This window comes from Trachypithecus francoisi, unplaced genomic scaffold (genome assembly GCF_009764315.1).
Source record: "Trachypithecus francoisi isolate TF-2019V2 unplaced genomic scaffold, Tfra_2.0 Lachesis_group11, whole genome shotgun sequence".
NCBI lineage: Eukaryota > Metazoa > Chordata > Mammalia > Primates > Cercopithecidae > Trachypithecus > Trachypithecus francoisi.
In genome coordinates, this window is record NW_022681456.1 from 112,912,457 (window position 1) to 112,934,528 (window position 22,072).

Consider the following 22,072-nt stretch of genomic DNA (forward strand, 5'->3'; position numbering starts at 1 on the left):
AGCTGTTGCCCAGGTTTTCTCATGTGTGTCAAGGGAGATAGTAGGTTTAAAACATTTAATGTCAGTAGGTGATGCTTTTTAATCCTGAAAATTTCCCTCCTCATTTTTCCAGTTCCTCTATTTAATACTTCCTAAAGGAAGTCACTTTCTATGTGGTTGCTGAGTGTTTCAATGCCATCTTACCTTTGACCATGCCCAAAATTAGGACTTAGATGACTGCACCTTTTTAGATACTTTGCTGCAGCAATGTCAATTACTTTTCCAACTACGTTGATCTTTAGGGAGTTAATGCTTGCTAAATCCCAAGCCACTGATCACAAGCCTTGAATTACTGACTATCCAGAAAACCTTGTACCTAATTTATAGCAATCATGATGGCTAAATTCTGCTCATTAATTGAAATCATAAATTACATTTTATGCATTTTAAGCTAGTGTATATCATACACTATTTAAATTCTTCAAACATAATTCTGTGCACATAGAGTAATATGTGTGGTTTCATTCTTATAGTCCTTTAATGCAGCATTTCTCAAATTTTAATGCACATACAGATAACTTGGTGGTATGGTTTAGCTCTGAGTCCCCAGTCAAATCTCATCTCAAATTATAATACCCGTAATCCCCACATGTGGAGGGAGGGACCTGGTGGGAGGGGACCGGATTATGAGGGCAGTTTTCCCCCACGCTGTTCTCATGATAGTGAGTGAGTTCTCACAAGATTTGATGGTTTTATTAGTGTTTAGCAGTTCCCCCCTTCTCCCCCTTTTTTTCCTGCTGCCTTGTGAAGAAGGCCCTTGCTTCCGCTTCACCTTCCGCCATGAATGTAAGTTTCCTGAGGCCTCCCAGCCATGTGGAACTGTGAGCCAATTAAACCTCTTTCCTTTATTAATTATCCAGTCCGGGTATTTCTTTATAGCAGTGTGAAAATGGACAAATACATTTGGGGATTTTGTTAAAATGTTCTAATTGAGTATGGCAGGGGTGCGGCCTGAGATTCTGCATTTCTACCAAGTTCCTAGGTGATGTCATTGCTGTGGGTCTGTGGTTCACACTTCAAGTAGCAAGGCTCTTAGGGATAAAATTACTCAAGGTGGTGTTATACGAGGTGGTGTCTTTCAGACAAGGGTGCATAAGAAACATCTGAGCATCTTTTTGCAATCAACCTTTGAGCCCCTCCTCCACCTCCAGGGAAGTCTGATTTAGTGCACTTGGTTGGGGGTAGGTTGCATCTACTCTTCCCATCCCCCTATGTAATTTTTATGTTCATCAAAGTTGAAGAACCAATGATAAAATAAATCCTGAAGAACTTTTATTTGCCCTGAAAATTTCTCCCAGAACTCCTAGGACATTACATACAAAGTGACCATGAGAATGATACTCAACAATAATGTTGATAAAGTTATGGAAACTGGAGTTTACTCTCATCAAGGGCACAACTCTATTTAGCTCATTTTAGCATGCATTTCCCATCTAAAGTTGTGACATTTCTTGAGGAAAGTAGGTATTCAATAAGCCTTGGAACCTGATTAAAAATGCAACCTAATCTTCTAAAAATGACATTTGTTTTAATGATCTCTATTTTTCTTGAAGAATTATTTTGTCATTATAGTGCCCTCTGAAATCTTACAGCTATTAGAGGTTGTTGTTGGTAGACAGAGGAGAAAAATAACTTCTTTGTCTTGTGACACCTGCAACTTTGGATGAGTTTATAGTTATTTCTGCTGAATTATTTTATTAACTAAAAGATTCAGCCTTGGTTACATTCTATAATTATAAATAGAAATGAGATAAAATTTAAAAATTCCACTGGGATCAGTAATCTATTCAATTTCTGGAGAAAAGGTGATTCATGTAACATCAAATATCTCAGCTTGGATTATGTAGCATTATTCTATTTCAGCATTTTAGGACAGGAAAGCATTAGGTCACTTATGTGAGAAAAAGTAGGGTAAAATGCAAGGAATAACAATCTCATGGTAGCAAGGATAAATGACTGTTGTAGTAACTAGAGATTTAGAAAGTATTTAGAGTGGGACACTTGGCATGGAAGTAGGAGCTCTGTTATCAGAATCAAATTAATTGGCTAGTATGACTTGTAATGCAGTCATTGTAAGGTATTAAGTGGCAAGTGAATTTGGAGGTGTTTTCATACTGAGCATCTAAAATCTCAAGTGTTGACTGGGGTATTGAGCCTGCTGGTGGGACTTCAGGAAGTGAGGATCCATGGCATGACAGTTCTCTTGTGATGACAGGTTTAAATTGTAGCTCTGCTTGAATTAAAAAAAAGAAAAAAATGACTACATGGTCTAGATCCCCTCTCCAGTTCTATGATTTCATCCCTTTGTTTATGCACATGTATCTGCTATAATTCACACCAATTAATTTAATAAAATTCTAAGTGGCAATGGTTATATGTAAAAAAAAGTATAAGATATCTTAAATATTGTCGTTTCCTTAGTTTGGCATTATTGTAATTAAGTGCAACTTCTACCTCTGATGTTTTAGTGATAATTTGGGTGGTCTGTTGACATTATTTTCATTGAAAATGTGCATAAGTATAATTATATTTTCATATTGATTTCTTGCCTTTTATAAAGGAAAATAAATGCTGACATACGTCCAACATTTACATGTGTGACCAACATTGACTGTTGATACTTTATCTACTCAAAAGTCTTTTAGAAATTAAATTAAGGTTTACAATGTGTTTAGAATTTCCAGAATTCCTTTCAGCACTTGAACATGTGTATTTTGTGTTAATAAGTAACAATTGTATTCTTTTAAAAATGAGTAGGCTTTATATTACAAAATGAGAAAAATAACAGTAAGTTATTAATGAAACTAACTCTAAAAGACACCTAAAAGAAAATCACAGTTAACATTTGGATTGTGAAGGTCCTAATTAATACCTAAAAGCATATTATGCTTTATATAAATTCTGTCGGCTTATCATTTTTGAAAATAATTCTTTTTAAAGAAGAAGAATGTGTACAGTTCTTTGGATTTTCAAACTTGTAGTTTGAAACGAAAGCTGGAGAAAGTTTTGTAGCCTACCACCAGTGAATGTGTGAAATAAATAATGTGAGCCAATGCACTTTCTAATCTATACTGACCTTGGTCTTTTCCTGTGGATAGACATCGATAAATGATCATTTGCATATCTAAGCCTTCTTGCAGCCAAATGTTGTCCATCACTTGAATAATCTGCAGAACAAGCATATCCTGACGAAGATCATCTCCAGCCTGTTAAAAACAAAATGATAGACCCTGGGTTTTTCCTTGAATTCCATTAAAAGCAGTCAAATATAGTACATGTCACTTTTTTCCTTGGATATGTTTCTATCCTGACATAGAGTGGTTTTAATGGTTTTATTAGCACTAAAAGTACCTTGTGTTTCTGATAAAAAATGTTTTTAAATGAGAACTTCCCTTTAGATAATTACAGAAGCTTCAACCATCAAATTAGAGGTGCTGCTTGGAATGCTGTTCCTTGATAATAATTTTCAATTTATTATCCACGTGCGATGTCTCAGATTCAAAGTCTGGCAAAGACAGGCTGGATGAATGTTTATTCAAATTTCAAACTTAGCCAAGAGAGAACTCTTTCTAAGTGAAACATTATTTGCTATGTCATAAATTTATGCACCGATATGCAGTTAGAATACCAAGAGCTTCTTGATTAGGAATATAAATAGCATCCATATGATTGATTAGACTTTAAATCAGTGATTTCTCAAATTATTTTAAAGATAGTTAAAAGGTTTTCAGAGAAAATAATTTCCGATAATAATAAGAAATGATAAAGTGGTGATAGTCATGTATTGGTTAAGGAGATTGCATACGTTCAAAGGGGAAGGATAGTTCTATCCTTTTAAACAAATAAGAATTTTGGTTTTGAAAACAGTTTCTAAATTATACACAGAAAATCCTCCCAAGATAAGATTTTGTGTTTTCTTTTTTCCCCTTCATCAAAAGTACAGTGTTTTGGGACCACTAACTCTTGAGGTGACAGGACAAAGCAAAAGTATGGGCACACAACTCATTATTCTCCAAAATAGACAGTGAAAATTCACCAAAAATTCACTCTGAGACCTTGTTGCATGGCTTGGCGGAATAATTGGCCAAATAAACTGGAAGACTGGCATATTCTTTCTTTTTGCCTTTATCTCCCTTTCTGTTCCCTCTTTCCTACGTGCTTATAAACCTGTTACTACCTTTTCTCTGTTTTTCCAATGGGATTAATGATGAAGACTGAAAGGACCCATATTTACTTTTTTATTTAAAAAGAAAAAAAAAACTCAAACTACTAAAATCAACAAGTGTTAGCAGGCAAGAATTTAATGTTAAATTAACTTATGTCATTTCAATTCCTGTTAATTTTGATCCCAATTTAGTATCTAGACCAACATAAAACTTTCCTCCTGGGGCTCACCACACATTCAACTTTCTGTGCCACTTAAAAGCAATCATATCACTTCATTTATTGAAATATATTCTCTTGGGTTTTGCAATGAAGGCTCCCTGGCCATGAGTCAGTAATGTCTGATTTATTGCCAGTTGAAGTTTGGCACATACTACATACAATCCCGTAAAAAGGCAGACTCTAAAATAATTGAAAAACTTATGTGTTATTGCTAGAGGAAAATAGCTACAACAATTTCTTTTTGTGAGTAATACATCGATAGTTCTGTCTATGGAATCAATTCATGTTTTAAGACCACTAGCATACCTTAAAAATAAGGCTGATGTTTTTGCCCATTGGATTAACATTGATGAAAGTAATCTTCAATGGCAAAGCATTAGATGTAAAATATGAACATGCCTATAGGGAAAGAAAAAGGGAAAACTAGTGAGCAAAATAAATCAACCCCTAACACCCAAACAACAAAGCTTTTCCCCAAAATCATACCCTCTTGCAGACTTTGTTGTATGAACAAATGTAGCACATATGAATAATTGTTATACTTTGGAACACAGAAACATACATATTTTTAAAAATGTAGTCTATCAACTGGAGCCTTTACTTTGAAACCAAGAAGCTAGCTTTTTCACAGATTACAAATCTTCAACTACATTTTTTCCTCAATGAACAGTAGTGATATGTTTGAGGTTTAAATGAACTAAGCAGTGTATGAATATTGGCTTATGCTAGCTAGTCAGTAAATAAAAGTTAAAATTTTATTTTAAAAACTTTATTTCCTTTCCATTATGTCTACCTTGCAGAATACTTTAAGGAAAAATAGAGAGTTAAGAAAGACTTGGGTTCAAATCTAAGCTTTATAACTCATTTGCTGTAAAGTGGAGGTAGTAACCCCTCCCTCATACATGTTTGTGATAGATACATGAACTAATGGATATGAAATACCTTTTACAGTGCCTGACACTAATCAGTTACTTTGAAAAATCCTTACATTTTTCTTTATCTTTTAGCTAATGAACATTTTCTTGTTTTTGTAAATAACAGTACAACATAGATTTTGTCTTCTCATTTCCTGTAATTACACATTCCGTTTGCATTTTTGGCTTTGTGATGTTGACTACTTTTCACTCTACTTTCCTTGTTGCCTGTTTTCCTTTTATTTTTTTACAACTGAGCATTGAAAAGCTGTATGTCTTTAGACTATTAGAGAGTTCATGATGACATTGAAGACTTAATATAAATAAAGGAAAAAGACTTGATGCTTTCGATTTATCAACTTAGTAAAATATGACATCAATGTATGTTGAAAGATCAGCTTGAACAATGTTATCTGCAAGAAGTCTGAAATTAGTAGAAGCTGAGAGAAAATATCTATTTCTTAACTGACCTATCAACACAAATCTAACCCAATATCTTAACTAAACACAAACCCTTGCTTACTGAATCATAAGCAGGAGTTTAAGAGATTTAAAATAGATATTTCCTATTTTCAATTTGAAAATTCAAATTGATTCAGTAAGCAAGGGTTTGTTTAGTTAGAAATTGGGTTATATTTGTGTTGATAGGTCAGTTAAGAAGTAGATATTTTATAGATAAACACAGATGTTTTACCTATAAATAAAAATAGATGTTTTATAGTTTTATGGGTGAGGATGCTTGTTAAGCAGTAAAATTCTGTTGCAAAAGTCAGTTAATTAGGGATCACGTGACCATATATCATGGTATTGAATTAGCAAATTCTCTATTAGGCAAGAAATGAGTACAGATCAGTGGTTTTTAAATTCTGCTCATGGAATTTGCGGGGATCTCTTTGAGTTATCCCAAGTTCAGGGAGGCTAAAGGCAAGGCTTAGCCTATCTTTGTAACTATCACCCGGAGATATTCTGCTTTTATTGCTTCACATCTTGGTTTTCATGCAGTAAATATTTGAGTAATTGTCAAAAATATGTATTCAACAACTAGTATGCACATTATATGCTAAAAAAGAAACACTATATCTACCCTCACAAAGCCTGTTAAATTTGGTTTTATATATATGTATATATATGTGTATATATATACACACACACATCAAACCTAACAGCTTTCAATCATTGCATTTATATATATACGTATATACATGCATATATGTACATATATAAATGCACACACATGAAGTTGAAAATAATTCACAAGGCAGTTTATCATCATTGAATGAAATCACATTTTAAGAAAAAAATTTTCAGAGGTTAACTAGATCTTGAAGATTGTGAGGGACATAGATTAGCAAATAGGCAGAAACAAGGGTTTTCTAGATAGAAAAAGGCAAATGATAAGATATTAGATTAGAGTGATAGTTACAAAGTAGATTGGAATGCCCATAGACATAAGAATTAGTCAGAGTCTTAGAGGAGGATTTTATGGAGATGGTATAATAAGATAGAAAAGCTGGAAGAAAGGAAGATATGATCTCTGTCCTTGAGAAGCACACATCAATGACAGAGATCTAAAAATTAGTTGAAAAAGAAGCCATTAAGTAAATGAAATATCTGGTCCTTGCTTTCCCTAAGTAGTGGGGAAGAATTGCATTCAGTTCTTCCCACTCTCCCACTTGGTCCATCCTTTAGTGATTTAAAAGAAAATAGGGAATGGCTCATTGTGATTAATGGTTTGTGGGTAGGGGTGGAAGGCAAAGGTTGAGAATTTGTCTTATAAAGACAGTTTAGCTCAGACCTGAGCCCCCTGCTCGTTGCCTTTGAGAGCCACGCTTTAAGAAACGTATTGAACCAGACCTGAGTGCTTCTCCCCAGTGTGGTTGACTGACGGTGACAGAAGCTGATTAAAGGCTTTCCCCTGCTCTCTCCATTCATAGGGCTCCTTTCCAATGTGAACTCTCTGGTGCACGATCACTTGTGAGCTATAATGGCTCACACAATCATATAACAGCTTTCACACTATCATTGCATTTATAAGATTTCTCCCCACAATGGGTTCTCTGATGTACCACAAGACTGGCACTATAACTGAATATCTTCTCATATCCATTATATTTGTAGGGTTTCTCACAGTGTGAATTCTCTGGTGTATAATGAGGCATGAGTTTTGACTACAGATTTCCATGCTTATATTTATAGGGCTTTTGGCATGTGTGAATTCTGACACAGAATAAGACATTAACTCAGACCAAATGCCTTGTCACACTGCATTCAAAAGGTATGAATTTTGTCATAGTCAACAAATTAAGAGCTCTGATAGATGGTTTCTCCAAACTGCTTCCATTTAAATAAGTTTTTATATGACCCTCTGATGTCAAATAAGACATTTACTTTGAATGAAGGCCTTGCCATATTCATCATGCTTATAAGGATTCTCCCCAGTGTGGATTCTCCAGTAGTTGATAAGGTTTCTGTTGAAACAGAGAGTTTTTCCATACTTATTTCAACTGTAAGATTTCTCATTTCTTTGTTCAATGGGACTGGAGGATAGGTTAAAATGTTTCCCAAGATGCTGCCACCTGACCATGTCTGTCCTGTTCATTGTCGTACCCATAGGTGCCCAACCCTGTGCCAGGCATAGCTAGTCAGAGCAAATGGAACCAGAGGGTGGCTCTACTTGGGACAGTTTCTGCAGGAAGAGTACAGCTAACTGTACGGTGCTGTAGGGAAGGAGTGTGGTCCCACCTGCATTACTAGGGTTGGTGACTCCTGGGCAGCTGACCCCTGGCCCAGCAGGTACACCTGCACATGCCAAACTTATATGTAACTTTAAGTGAAAAAAACAAAAAAACAAAAACACTCTTCTCCTTTAAAACAACAAGCCAATAAAGCAAAAGCAAAAACAAACAAACAAATAAACAAACAAAAAACAAAAAAAACACAAGGACTCAGTGATCCCTGTTGTTCTTTCTACATTAAGGTACAGTGTCCTTGAAATGCTGAGTTCCTACATATGCTCAGCATTAGTCAAGAATGCCGCTGACGATGAAAAAGTTGGGCAATTTTTTGAAAATTAGTAACGATTTGGATTTCAGCCCAGACAGACATATCTCAGTTTAAGGAATTTGAAGCCTTATTTTGTTATGTTTCAAAATATATTTATGAAATGTATCAAAAAATTTGCAGCGAGTCTTACTTGTGGCAAAGTGATAAAGATGATGGTATCAAGTTTTTAGCAAAACATTTTACATTCACGGTAATAATGGTCTAATTTTTCATCTAATTATTGGGTTTGTTTTCTTGACTGTCTTATGACTTCGGTTAAGTAACATTTATTGTCCATGCATGATAGCTGAACCTCTTCACTTTTAAATCGAACATATTCACAATTTTCTCTGTTAGTGTTTTTGTACTCTTGGGCTTTTGAGAAGGAAGATAATAAAACTTATCAGGAACAAGGGAGAATGATTCTAAGTCAGAGAAGGGTGACTGAAGAGGTACCATATGACAGAGGATTAGGAAGAGAAGGCTTAGGAAGTTGTGAGTCTGACAATGTCAAGATGGGCTTTCCAGGCGTGAGTAAAATCACAGACTGTATGATACACTGACATATTAGAATCAATGAATTTTAAATTGAATCAAAATAGAAATGTTGTAGTTAATGATTAACGTTCATGTACTAGGTATGGTTATGCACATAGTCTAAATAAACCACGAAATTATACCCAGCCTGCACAGGGTCACCAAATCAATCATGAGTCAAGAAATTAACCCAGTGATATGTTCCTCTATGTTCCTCTATTTTCTTTTTCACTGAACTGATGGATAGTTTGTTTCCAAATAAACAAACCATGTGATAAGGCCAATGTGATCCCAACTGGTCGTAGTGTATCAAAGGGAAAACACAATGTAAATGGATTCAATTACTTTTTCCTTAAAATAACTGCAATGTCAGCTTATGAATTCTTTTTGCCATTTCAAACACATACAGTGAACTAAACTATACAAAACAGAAATATTCAATTGATCTGAGGAATAAGTTGACTTACATCATGATCAATCCCTTTTATACACAGGGCAGGGTTCAGAGGAAGATGACAAGTATTTACATCTTGAAAGAACTCTTCTAGTCTGCCAATTTCTTTCTTCAGTACCTCCTGTGAAAAATCATTAGAAAAAGGATTTAAGAAAATGTAAAGAACTTGACTTTTCCTTCAAGTTATAATTTTCTTCTATTGATTAAATGAATTCCTGAATTCAGTGTTGCACACTTGGATGACTTTGGGGTCAGGCAGGTGATGTATTCAGGCATGAGAAGACAATGGGCTAAAGACAATAGGGCATGTTGGAGAAATGGGAAACTAAAGCATGCATGCCCTTTCTAAAAGACCTCAAATTCAACTAAAAATAAAAAACAGTCAAAGCACTGTACTGTTTAAACAAAACGTAAAAGGTTGGACTTGACCTGCGTAGCCAACCCTGCTTTATGTAATTATTAACATGATCCTTTTCTGATAATTTTCTGAAATCTGAGTTTGTGACTCTCAAAATTACACTCAATAGTTAATAGTGCATTTTACAAAAAAATTACGTACAATAGTAACAATAATGACAAAAATCAATTGCGTAATGCTGTCAGAAATAATAATACGCAGGAACAAATAGTTTACTGGACGTCAATGAGTATATTTCTGATATTTCCTCCCTCCTACACTCCACTATACTCATGGCAGGTCAGATATCACAAACAACACCTTTAAATTGTGCATCCTATGACAAAAGAGATAGGAAATAATAACAATTCATCACAAAACAAGCAAAGCTTCTTTTAGTCCACTTTCACATATACACAATGGAGTACTATCCAACCATAAAAAAGAATGAGATCCTGTCATTTGCAACAACATGGATGGAACTGGAGGTCATTATGTTATGTGACATAAGCCAGACACAGAAAGACAAATATCACATGTCCTCACTTCTCTGTGATAGTTTAAATTTAAAACAATTGAACTCATGGAGACAGAGAGTAGGAGGATGGTTACTAGAGGCTGAGAAAGGTCGTCAGTGCAGCAGGAGGCAGGGGGATACAGAGTTAATGGATATAAAAAAGTAGTTAGAGTATTAGAAAGACTTACTATTTACTAGCATGAGGTAACTACGGTAGAAATTTTATTTTGTGCATTTTAAAATTGAAAATTAAAAAAGAAACTTTTTGAGCCCAATGCAGAAGACAAGGATATCATATTAATAATGTTCACTCAGCTCAAGAGTTTCTTGGCTTTTACTCCTGGCTTATTGGCAAATAATAGAATCCACAGCTCCCAGAATCCAGAAGAGCAAAGTGGAAAGACAAAAATTGCATTACAGCCCTATGTGTGTGGTTGTTCTCCTTTGCTTCATCTATACTTGGGTTTGCCTGCTGGATATCATGGAGAGGAATCTATGCTCCCTTCATTTAAGTAAAATTTCTTCCCAGTTCATATAGTTATGCTTAATTAGTGCTTTTTAAAGTAGAAAAATAGCTATTAGTAACTTAAATTGTGAGAAGTTATTATTTCTTAAATTGTGAGAAATTATAAATGCCTCTCCCACCTCTTCCTTTTCCTCTTCTTGTTTTCCTATGTAAAGAGATGTTATCACAAAAGCAGCCAGTCAAGGCAAGATAAATATATTTACCTGAGTGAATAATGTCAGTATCACTCTGGTACTTGAAGCAAATGATCAAAAAAAGTTCCAGAATTGTTTAACTATAATGTATATCTTAAACATGTGAGGGATTTTAAAACATAAGAGATAAAGACCAAACCTTCACACAAACTTCTGTAAATTTTAAATCAGTTTATTTAACTTGCCATCAACTTTTTGTCTACCATTAGAAAATAATTAAAGAACTTATAGTAACATTTAAAAAATCATAGAACTTTTTTTTTTTTTTTTTTTTTTGCATTGCTTATCTTGTTATATGCCTTAAGGCTCCACTGTGTACTGGAGTTTATATACCTCCCACTGAAGAATAAATTCCAAACTTTTGCTTTTTTATTTTCCATTTTCTCCCAGGAAGGTGAAGTAGCATAGTTTCTGGCACTTCTACTAAACGAAGAGACTTCCAGCAAGAAAAATCCTGGGCTGAGAAAGAATTCTGGGACACTTTGCCTACTACTATTTTTATATCATTTTGTTGAAAATTCTTGTTGATTTTAGATTATAAGTGGAGAGAAACTGAGTTCCTTTGAGGACAAAACTCATGTTTTGGTCATCTTTCTATCCTTAACCCCTAGTCTATAGTAGGTAGTTAATTATTATTGAATAATATTCTTAATACAATGAATGAATGTCCACTCTCTCCCTGCATCTAGAATGTTGAACTTGAGAGAAATTACTTAATGGTGTATATCAGTATAGGGAACTAGTGATGCAGATAATTAAAAGTAGCAAATATTCTTCCAAGAAAAATAATAGCCAGGTCCATTATTATAAGCACTGAGAAGGAGGCACATATTTTGACTAGTATCGATAGATCTTAGTATAAAAAGTATTACTATTCTTAAGGCCATTGATTTATTTCATTTAATTCATCTTATTTGTTGCGTGAAAAATGTTCTTTGCTGAGCAACAACAACAAAAGTGCCCTAAAACATCTCCTCATGTATTTCTCCATGAATCTGAATTGTGTCGCCATATTGACGCGATTACTTTATCAGGCTTGTTTAGTCAAACTGCCTTTAAAGTTGGTCTTTTCTTTTCAGGTTCTGTTTGTGTGTCACATGGCTATTTAGGCCAAAAAACCATGTCCTGGTGATTGACATTATCATTAACTTAAGAATAGTAGGTGGGGAAAACAAAAAACTTGACTAAAGTAATTGATTTAAGTATCTTACATCTAAGTGTAGTCAAGGAATTTGCTTTGTAAACAATGAAATTAAAACTTAATTTAAACCAAAGTTAAAAAAATTACTACCTGAAGATTAATATCTCAAAAAACTTGACTAAAGTAATTGATTTAAGTATCTTAGTCAAGGAATTTGCTTTGTAAACAATGAAATTAAAACTTAATGTAAACCAAAGTTAAAAGAATTACTACCTGAAGATTAATATTTCAACAAACCTGTCTTTGATGGTCATTGGCAGACTTGACTTTTTCCCCAATATCTCCCAGAATTTTGATAAGTTTCTGCTCCTTGGAAAACTCATCACTCAAAGCTTTACCTGCACAGAATTGGAGAGCAGCTAGTAGCTTCTGATACCAGCTTTTAAAATAAGCTTCATTTTCTGCATCCTTTAGCAGCCTGAAGGAAAGAGAGAGAAAAAAATTCTTGTATCTAAAGCTGATTTTTTAACCACCTCCAGCCGGAACAATAAGTGCATTTCACATTTCAAACTAATCTGTATTTGGTGGCTTTGGGCAGTTTAATAGCCTAGAATGGAGAAAATGTTGTTTATTCATTGACAGTCATCAAGTTCCATCTGATAGTTAATGAGATTCCAAGAGTGAAGAATCAATAAGAGATCTGCTTTTCTTCATTTCAATTCACAACACATCTTTTTTCCTTTCAGTCCTCTTAATTCTAGTGTGTACTAGATCAGTTTAAAAATACTTAAAAAAAAAAAAGAGTACTTTTTAAAAGTATTTTTAAACTGATCTAGTACATAAATATAACTCTATGACTATCCAACTGCTACATACATGATAAAAAGAATAGTTATTTTGCACAGACAAAATCAACAATTTTTTACCAAAATAATTAAAGAAATAATATATTTTAGGGTTGGGGTTATAGGGATTGTCAGAATTGTTTAGGTAATTTGTACATATAATACTCTTATTCCTTATTCTATTGAAATGAACTTGTTCTCTTATGAGCAATGTATTTGCTTCTCTCTGGTTCAAGGAGGAAAAACTCAGTTTGATTCCTTGCTCAAAATAAAACCAAGCAGGGGAGAGTCACATCCGAAAACTGAGCAGGGGAGAGTGACCACATCCTAAAAAACATAAAAGCTGAGAAAACTCGGTGTATTCAGTTGTGATTATTTTCCTTGGAGAGTATACCTCATTCAAACCCTGCATCCCTGCCAAGATTACATGTTCTCCTGGTGAGATGTGGTTCAAGATCCATGACTTTTTACTCGACGTGTAAAGAGTTTGTTTTTGTACACTGCAGAATTGAAATCATAGAGTGCTGGAGATGAACACGAGAGGCCAATTGTTCTATTCCTGTATTTTCGGGCACAGAAACTTGAAATGACAAGAGAAATTAACATGCCCCTTAATTTTAAACACTACGGAAAAGGTTGAACTATGAAGTTTTGGTTGGAAGGTTACTCAGTTCTGTGTCAGTGACTTTCACTATAAGGAAGCAGTAAATCCTAAATATTGTAGTTTTTATCTATTGCCTCTGTCTATAAGATTGTAGAAAATAGCTGGCCACTCTTTTTTAAGGATTACAGAAATCCTTTTCAAAAGATGCTGTAACCTGGGAGAGGCAATATTGCTTATGCCAAAAATGTTTAAAAATAAAAAGTTTAAGGTCAAGGGACCGAGAAGTATCAAGTAAGACTTGCTATTAAAAGACTGGGCTTTTAAGATGCAGGCAATGTGATTTTGCACAAACTGTGAAGTAAATCTTAAAATGCCAGAGACCTGTTTACCCTAATGTCTGCAATATCCAGCTGTGATTCAATTTGGTATTATTTTGTATACATACCTTAATGCTTTATAAAGTGTAAGTTATGACAACATTAAAATGAGGATGAATGCATAAAATCTAGATGATTAAAGAAGATTTTGACAGTATTAAGTGTGGTAGGCAGTAAGGAAGAGGGAAAGAAACATAACCCAGGTGACTGAGCAAATTTTTTATAGGATGTCACGGAGGTATTTAAGTGAAGTGAATTATAGTGGACTCAGAGATACAGAGATAGTCAGCAACCTCAGCTAGCAAAGAATGGAGATTTTCTTGAAAATTAGAACTTTTCTACATTTCTTCATGCATGTAGTTGCTTCTGGTCACATGATGAGGGACTTGCTAGAGCCACAGGAAAAGTACAAATAGTTCATATTCCATCAGTCTACCAGCAGGACAGAACAGAGTAATCACACCATCCCAGCCCTCTTTGCCTCATAAACTCCTTCAATCCAGGCCTTAATTTTAGTTTTCAACAGCAGGATATTGCCCATCTCAGGGACTGTCCTAGAATTTTACTCACTTGTGTATTTTCTGTGGGTCAAGAGGGGAAACAACATCCAGTAACAGAAAAGAATTGAGCTACACGATAGAGATGAGTGATTTCAGATCACTCCAGGGCTTCCCCTTCCCATTTCATCTTGTATATTTTGCTACTTTGTTTGGGCTGAGGTATGTGGATCGGGAGACTGATTTTTAGTGAGCACAGGTGGATTCCAGAATATGAGTTTTTCAAGTGTATTTAGGACTCTGGGACAAATAAAGACTACAATTCAATACCTAAAATATAGTTGTTAATTTTAAGATTTTAATAGTGTGGCTAAGAAATGAAAAGCATGCCTATTTAGCATTAGCAACTTTATTTTACCTCTCAGTGGCTAAGAGATTTATTTAGTATTTTCCTCAACTGAGGAACTTGATACGTTATACAATCCTTGCAACGATAATTTTTTCTGACTAGCCCATTTTTAGAATATTGATTTGCTCTTTCAGAAATAGCAGCACTACTTGAATTTTGCATATAAAGAACATTATATGGGGCAAGTCTGCAGATATGCACATTCCAATCAGTTTTCTGCAATATATGTTTATCAATAAACTACTTCGTAACAACTCAAATATAAAACTATTCACAAAGGAAACGAGTTTAGAAAATGATTAAAACAATACCCGAGATGTTGTATATATTTTTAGAACACTTAAATTTATGACAGGAGCCCATAAGGCATGAAGCTGACTTGGTTTATACCCCTACCATAATTTATGAGGTTAATCATTCTGATAATTTCCAAAGCAGTCTCTTTGGAATGTTATATACTCATGATGTTCCCACTGTTCCCACACTGTGTGGTAGATTTCATTATTGTTCCCAGTTCCATGATTTTCTCCTCTGTAGAAGATTATACATCTAGACTTTTTGTCATGTGACTTCCGGTACCTTCTTGTAGGTAGAATATACTTCTTTATCCCGTGTCAGGTTGGTCATGTGATTCGCTTTGGTCAACAGAATGTGACTGGATGCAATCTATACTCATGACCACGGAGACGCTTTACATGGGCTATTGTGATTTGGTCTGGCCTCCGGTTTGGTTTAATTTTGCTTCTGCTTTCTTCCGGGAGAACAGCATGTCCCAGTAAGGGGCTGTTCCTTTAGTCCTGGAATGAGAAGACAATGTGGAGCCAAGCTGAGCATTGATGCACAGAGTCAGGTGGAGCCAAGCAGGACGACAGCAAGTCTGCAGCCTGAGTCCTACATGAATGAGAAATAAACTTTGTTGCCATAAGCCACTGAAACTGTGGGGCTGTTTGTTGCTATGGTAAAAACTAATGAATATGCCAACTTTCTTTGTCTTTCTTTTCTTTTTCCACTTGTTTGTTTGAGTTGCCTTTAGAATGGAAAGCACATTTTTTAAACATTCTCGGGGGGTATCCCTGAGGATATTTTGGGGCAAATCTAATTACTGAAAATAAACAAAAGTCACCTGGAGCCAAGTCTGGTGAATTGATGAATAGTCAATTTGAGTACAATATTTCAGATCAAAAAACTGTAAAAGTAATTAACATGTCTTTTTTCATGGATCATAAAAAGTCCCAAAAGGTATTCCAAAAATGATTTGATCCAGCTTATTTGGACATGTATATTCTGTGACATTGCTAAAATTTTATTGTTATTTTATTGTTGCTAACATACTTCTTGACTCATTTAAAAGTGTGAATAGGCCTATGTACCATCTGTTGCTTTGTCTAGCCAAATGTCTGAGTATCTGATAGGAGATGCTCTCTGAGTGAAAATGTTGTAGTAATAAGGGGCAAACACAAACTTTTTTAGGGCTTACATAACACAGGGCAAAACAAAGGGTCTGATGGCTGAGGACAGTGAAGGAGACAGTACATGTGGCTGTTCTTGGGAACTAAAAACTTCAGCTCTACCCTAATGGTAATATCTGAGGACTGAAATGGCTGAAAAGGGGCCAGTGGCTTTGGATGAGGAAGCATCTGTGTTAGCATATTGAGTGTTACTTTCCCTTGTTGCCCTGGAGTTGGCTACCAAGACCTAAGAGTGAAGAGATAATAGTTACCCTATATTTCAAAAGGGTGGCAAAAATTGACAACAAGGAGACAAAAACAAGTAAACGAAAAACCAATTGGGGGTCAGATAACTCTTCAAGACTTATTAGGAAATGGATAAAATGGCTATGGTACAACAAGCATTATCTCCTCCATATATTTACAGGTGAGGGTGTTTGAGAGTCATGAGTCATTAGCCCAGTGAGGAATAGAGTGAGTCCACAATGTCCACTTAACCTTTCCAAGTCCAGTGGGGAAGGAAGCTCAAATTGAGCCATTTATAGTGATTTGAGTGTATGCAGTAAGAGACTGTTACCCCAGTTTAGACTTCTGCTCTGAAAGAGAGTTTGTTGATTTTCCCTAGGCTTCTGTGAACATGAAGAAAAAGCAAGACCAGGATGGAGAAAAGGCGTGGCAAAGGAGCAACCTGCATTCCTGCACCCCTGCAGTTTGACAAAACAGGGGTTTGTGGGGTGGATGTTACTCAAGGTTTAAATAAACTCATAAAAGGTAATTATATGTGATCCACTCTTTGTATAGGTAGAGGTTGAGCCAGAGCTAAATCTCCTGGTGGGGAGGTTCTCCAAGGCTTCCCAAAGAACTCACTCGTGGTAACCCCAAGGTAGCCAGCTTTGACCATGAAGCCACAGGGGGCCTTGGTGGAGGATCTGAGCTCACAGACAGGGGACTGCAATCGCTTGCCCTATCAAGTGTGAGGGTCACTTTTCTCTTTCTCTTTTCCTCCCACTCATAGCTAAGAAAAGGTACAGCCAGCAGAGAAAGAGAAGAAGAGTGAAATAATAGATCATATCTTCTATTCCTAAGCTAGATCTTGGCTAGTATTGGAGTCTAGGGGTGCGAGGCTGGGAGGTGGATGGGGTGGGTGAGGTATCTGTCAAGTTAGAGGAGAAAATGAAGTTTTAAATTGGACAAGATGGGTTGAAGTTTTTTTGTCTAAAAGTATATACAAGGAAACTATAGAATCTAGCCTGGTTTTAATTAGGGAATGTGAAAGGGAAAAGGTAGTATTTTTAAAATCGTTAAAAGTTTTGAGACCTACTGTACTCAATCAGTTTAATAAAAACTAGCTGAGACAGTTAAAAACCTAAGAGTCAGAAAGAAGTGCAGCTTCAGGAAATGTCCTGATTGCATTTCAGGTGAGAAAACCCTAAGATGCAGAATAAGGGGGATCTTATTCTGGGGCAGTAGGATTTTGGGGAACCTTGACCCAAAACTCTTGAGAATTAGGCTGAGATCATTCTCTTTGCCTCTCTTTATTCCCTCGCCACCACTTACTGCTCCAGATCAGGGCTTGTTTTGTTTGGTTTCATTTGTGGATGAGCATGGCTAAGCAATGAATTGTATTAAAAAAAAAACTTGTGTCTTTAGCAATAGGTTATTAACACTGCATATATATGAGTATATAGGTATATATTTATATCATAATTAGTTGTTTGTCATAATATTTAAGTAAAATCCTTAACAGTTATGGTCAGTCACATATTTAATGATAAGCTTAAAATTAGTCATAGATGGTATCTGTTTGTGCAAACATCTACAATGAGGAGTACTGTTACACAGCAGTGTTGCACTCAGGGTCAGCTGGTAGCTATGGAGGGAAAAAACTATGTTGAGCAGGTAAGTTTCCCTGAAGTTTCCTACATCTGTAATAAGAAATCAGAGCTCTTGCATTCATCTCACAGAAAAACATGGTCAACCCAGGAGCCTGATGCAGGATAGGTGAGCCCCCAAATTGGGGTTTAATCTGGCAGGGATCTTGGCTTCACGCAGGGAAGAAGTCAGGCCAGGTGCAGTGGCTCATGCCTGTAAACCCAGCACTTTGGGAGGCTGAGGTGGGCTGATCATGAGCTCAAGAGATTGAGACCATCCTGGCCAATATGGTGAAACCCTGTCTCTATTAAAAACACATAAAAAATTAGCTGGACGTGGTGGTGGGTGCCTGTAGTCCAAGCTACTCAGGAGGCTGAGGCAGGAGAATTGCTTGAGCCTGGGAGACAGAGGTTGCAGTGAGCCGAGATTGTGCCACTGCACTCCAGTCTGGTGATAGAGTGAGACTCCGTCTCAAAAAAAAAAAAAAAAAAAAAAATTCAAGGGTGACCCAGAGGTGTTAGCAACTTTTATTGAAGCAGCAATGTAGAGCAACAGCAGAGGTATTGCTCCTTGCAGAGCAGGGCTACTCGTAGGCAGTGAGCCCAGAGTAGCAGCTCAGAGGCAGTTTTGCAGTCGTATTTATATCCACTTTTAACTATACGCAAATTAAGGGGTGAATTTTGCAGAAATTTTTAGAAGTGGTATGGTCACATTCAGGCCATTGGGTTGTTGCCATGGAAAGGAACAGTAACATTTGGGTGTTGTCATGGCAATGGCAAATTGACATGGCACACACAATTACAGAAAGCTTCTTCTGCCCCATTCTTGTTTTAGCTAGTCCTCAACTTGGTCCAACGTCTGAGCCCCACCGCTGGAGTTAAGTCTTGCCTCCTACCTCAAGCCTACATGTAAATACATAAAACTCCTTCCAGCCTACTCATATGTTAACATGTAACATATGGTCACATGTTCCAGCCTACTCACATGTTAACATGTGACATGTTCACATGTTAAATTTATCAAATAATGGGGTTTAAGAGAAGGGACTGTCCTCTTTGCATTACAAAATACACTTACTGCTTTAGTGTAAAGTTAATTTATCATTTTTCTAAATTAAGCACTCTGCTGTGAATAGCTTACTAGTAACCCCCCTCTCCCTCCACCACTACCCTGCATATATGCTTGTTAATTATATAAACAGAAGAAACAGGTGGCATTTTAGCCCTGGGCACACTTTGGAAGACACAGCTATCTATGAGGCCCTTCTGTATCCCACCTCCATTTTTGTTCATTCTGGTTTTCTCCTTTCCTGATCCCCAAGAAAGCCTTACCTCCAGCCACTTTTCCTTTGTCAAAATCTCCACCTTGTTCTGCTCTCTTCTGTGGCATCCTGAGCTTCCAAATAGTCCTTGTCCTTCCCACTCCAGCTGAACACATTCCCTGAGTGTAATTTTACTCATATTCTCAGTGGAAGAATATTACAAGAGCATGGAGCTGAACAATACTTTGAGGTAATTTCTCCCACCCTTACATTTATTAGGTGAGGACACTGAGTGATAGAGAAACTTGGCCAAAGACCTATGACAAGAGCCCAGCATTCTGGACAACTCAGGGCTCCTTGCAAAGCACCATATTCTGTGTTCTAAAATCCATTGAAACATGATTTGAAAGACTGTTTTATACTTTCACCAACTCTGGCAAGAACCTGCATGCTTTGGTTCTTCACCTTCCTCCTCTGTCAAATGTTGGCATTGGTGAGGTTTAGTAAGCTGCCTTCCAGTTCCCAGGCTCTGTAATTTTATTCTTTTATGAAATTATCAAGCATTTACTCTGTGCCAGGTGTTTCCGAGCATGTTGCATAGCTGTTTTAGTCACTCCTTACCTCAGCTCCAGGTCATCTGATTTCTTCCTTCTCACAGATGAGGATATAGTGATTCATGGAGGTAGAGTAAATTGCCGAAAGTCACCCACCCAGTGGAATGGGGATTCGGATCCAAGCGTGTCTGACTCCACAGCCCTTGCTCTTCAGCCTTGTGCTGTGCCACCTCCTGATGTCTTAACATGGATACCAGCTGAGGGGTTAGCCCGAGACTCATGCAATCTAGGAATTATCTTCTGCCACCTTCCTGCCCTGTTTTTCTTTCTTCTTTTTCTCTTGCTTCCTGGTTCCTAACACTCAGAAGTCTCATGTTCTCCAGGTTGCCTTCTTTCTTTCCAAAGGCTTCATTCCAACTTTATATGTATGTATGTGTGTGTGTGTGTGTGTGTGTGTATTTTATACATACATACACTGATATATTTATATATATGTATAATATATGTATATGTGCTTATGTATATGTATGTGTGTGTGTGTTTGTGTATATATATATATATGTATTTTTTTGAGACAGGAGCTCACTCTGTTACCCAGACTGGAGTACACTGGTGTGATCATGGCTAACTGCAGCCTTTACTTCACAGGCTCAACTGAACCTCCCACCTCAACCTCCTGAGTAACTGGGACCACAGGCATGCACCACCGTGTCTGGCTAATTTTTAAATTTTTTGTAGAGGTAGGGTCTCCCTATGTTGCCCAGGCTGGTGTGGAACTCTTGGGCTCAAGCGATCTGGCCTTGGCCTCTCAAAGTGTTAGGATTTCAGGCATGAGTCACCTTGCCCAGCCTTAAATGTAACTTTGTGTGAAATACTGATAAGCAGGGATACTTTTCTGTCCCTTACACAGCCTACAAAAATAATAGAATTGTGGAATCTGTTCTGATGATGCAAATCATACACCTGACTCACTTCTCCTCCACCCCTTCTTCACTTGAGAAAGTGGAACCAACATCACAGCTTCAAAGGGTCTGGCTTCCTTGGTTTATTTAGACAAATGGCAGCGGGTGGCATTGGGAGAGTAGATGGGAGAAGAGGCTGCATTGAAAGTAACACCCTGATTGCATTTGGAAACCTAAGAATCCTGATGAACTGTGCACATTCAACAGATGTGCTTGAACTACCCATTTTAATTGGGCCTGGGGCTCAAAATAACTCAAAATGTAGCAGAAAAGAAACGGGAAGTCTGTAACATCAGCACATATGCCGTAATAAAATACATTTTGCTGGACATATAATTAATGCTGGAATCCATGCTCATGGAATTTTAAGTTAGTTCAATAGGTGTCTACAGTTTTCCTTACTCTTTGAAAATGTGGTTCTGAACTCAGTGCCCAACCCAGTTCTTTTTTAAATAAAATTCTATTTTTTCTTCTAAATACCTGTATAGTTACTTTAAAAGCAATGTAAGCATCTTTTTCATAAAGTTTCCTTAACAAAATTTCTTTTAACAGCAAGGCAATTCCTTTGCTATATGAATGTTTCATAAGAATAGCAAACTAATAATAAAATTCTCCTTTACCCCTGAGCCTTTTGTTCTTGCACAGCCCTCTGGTGAAAGCTGGATGATCATCATATTGCACAGTGAACAATTCATGTGTTTGAACACAGCCGGAGAGGCAGGTTTATAGGTGCAAGCCGAAGCTGGCTTTGAAATACCTAGTTTTCCTGGAACCTCAGCTTCAAATCACAGCTGGGGCAGGTGCTTCTCCCTTCATTCTTCAGAGTTACAAACAGTGAGGCTCATTCTGTAAAGGTATTAAAGGTTCCCTGGGACATTATCCATAAGATCTGGAGTTTTGTTTGATGTCCTGAGAAAATGTCTGCAACATTCTCGTTCATTGTCATGAGAGAACTTGTTCCCTGAAATTGGCTGGCACCATTTAATCCCATTCATTTTGGAAACTCAGTAAGAAATTAGTGTTGTTCTATGAGGCCTCCACAACCTACTTGGCTAATTTTCTGTTGACTTATGTTGTGTAATTTACTTATCCTTGT

At 36.5% G+C, this 22,072-nt stretch overlaps 1 protein-coding gene across 1 annotated transcript in view; it reads right to left on the reverse strand.

Moving 5' to 3' along the window:
- PIK3C2G (phosphatidylinositol-4-phosphate 3-kinase catalytic subunit type 2 gamma) overlaps window positions 1–22,072 on the reverse strand; it is a 408,211-nt gene that overhangs the window by 163,255 nt on the left and 222,884 nt on the right. The window contains exons 19-22 of the mRNA XM_033222744.1: window positions 12,445–12,625; window positions 9,386–9,493; window positions 4,732–4,824; window positions 3,116–3,245 (exon numbers count right to left, since the gene is read on the reverse strand). Coding sequence (XP_033078635.1) covers window positions 3,116–3,245; window positions 4,732–4,824; window positions 9,386–9,493; window positions 12,445–12,625 — 512 coding nt within the window. The remainder of the gene's footprint in view (window positions 1–3,115; window positions 3,246–4,731; window positions 4,825–9,385; window positions 9,494–12,444; window positions 12,626–22,072) is intronic.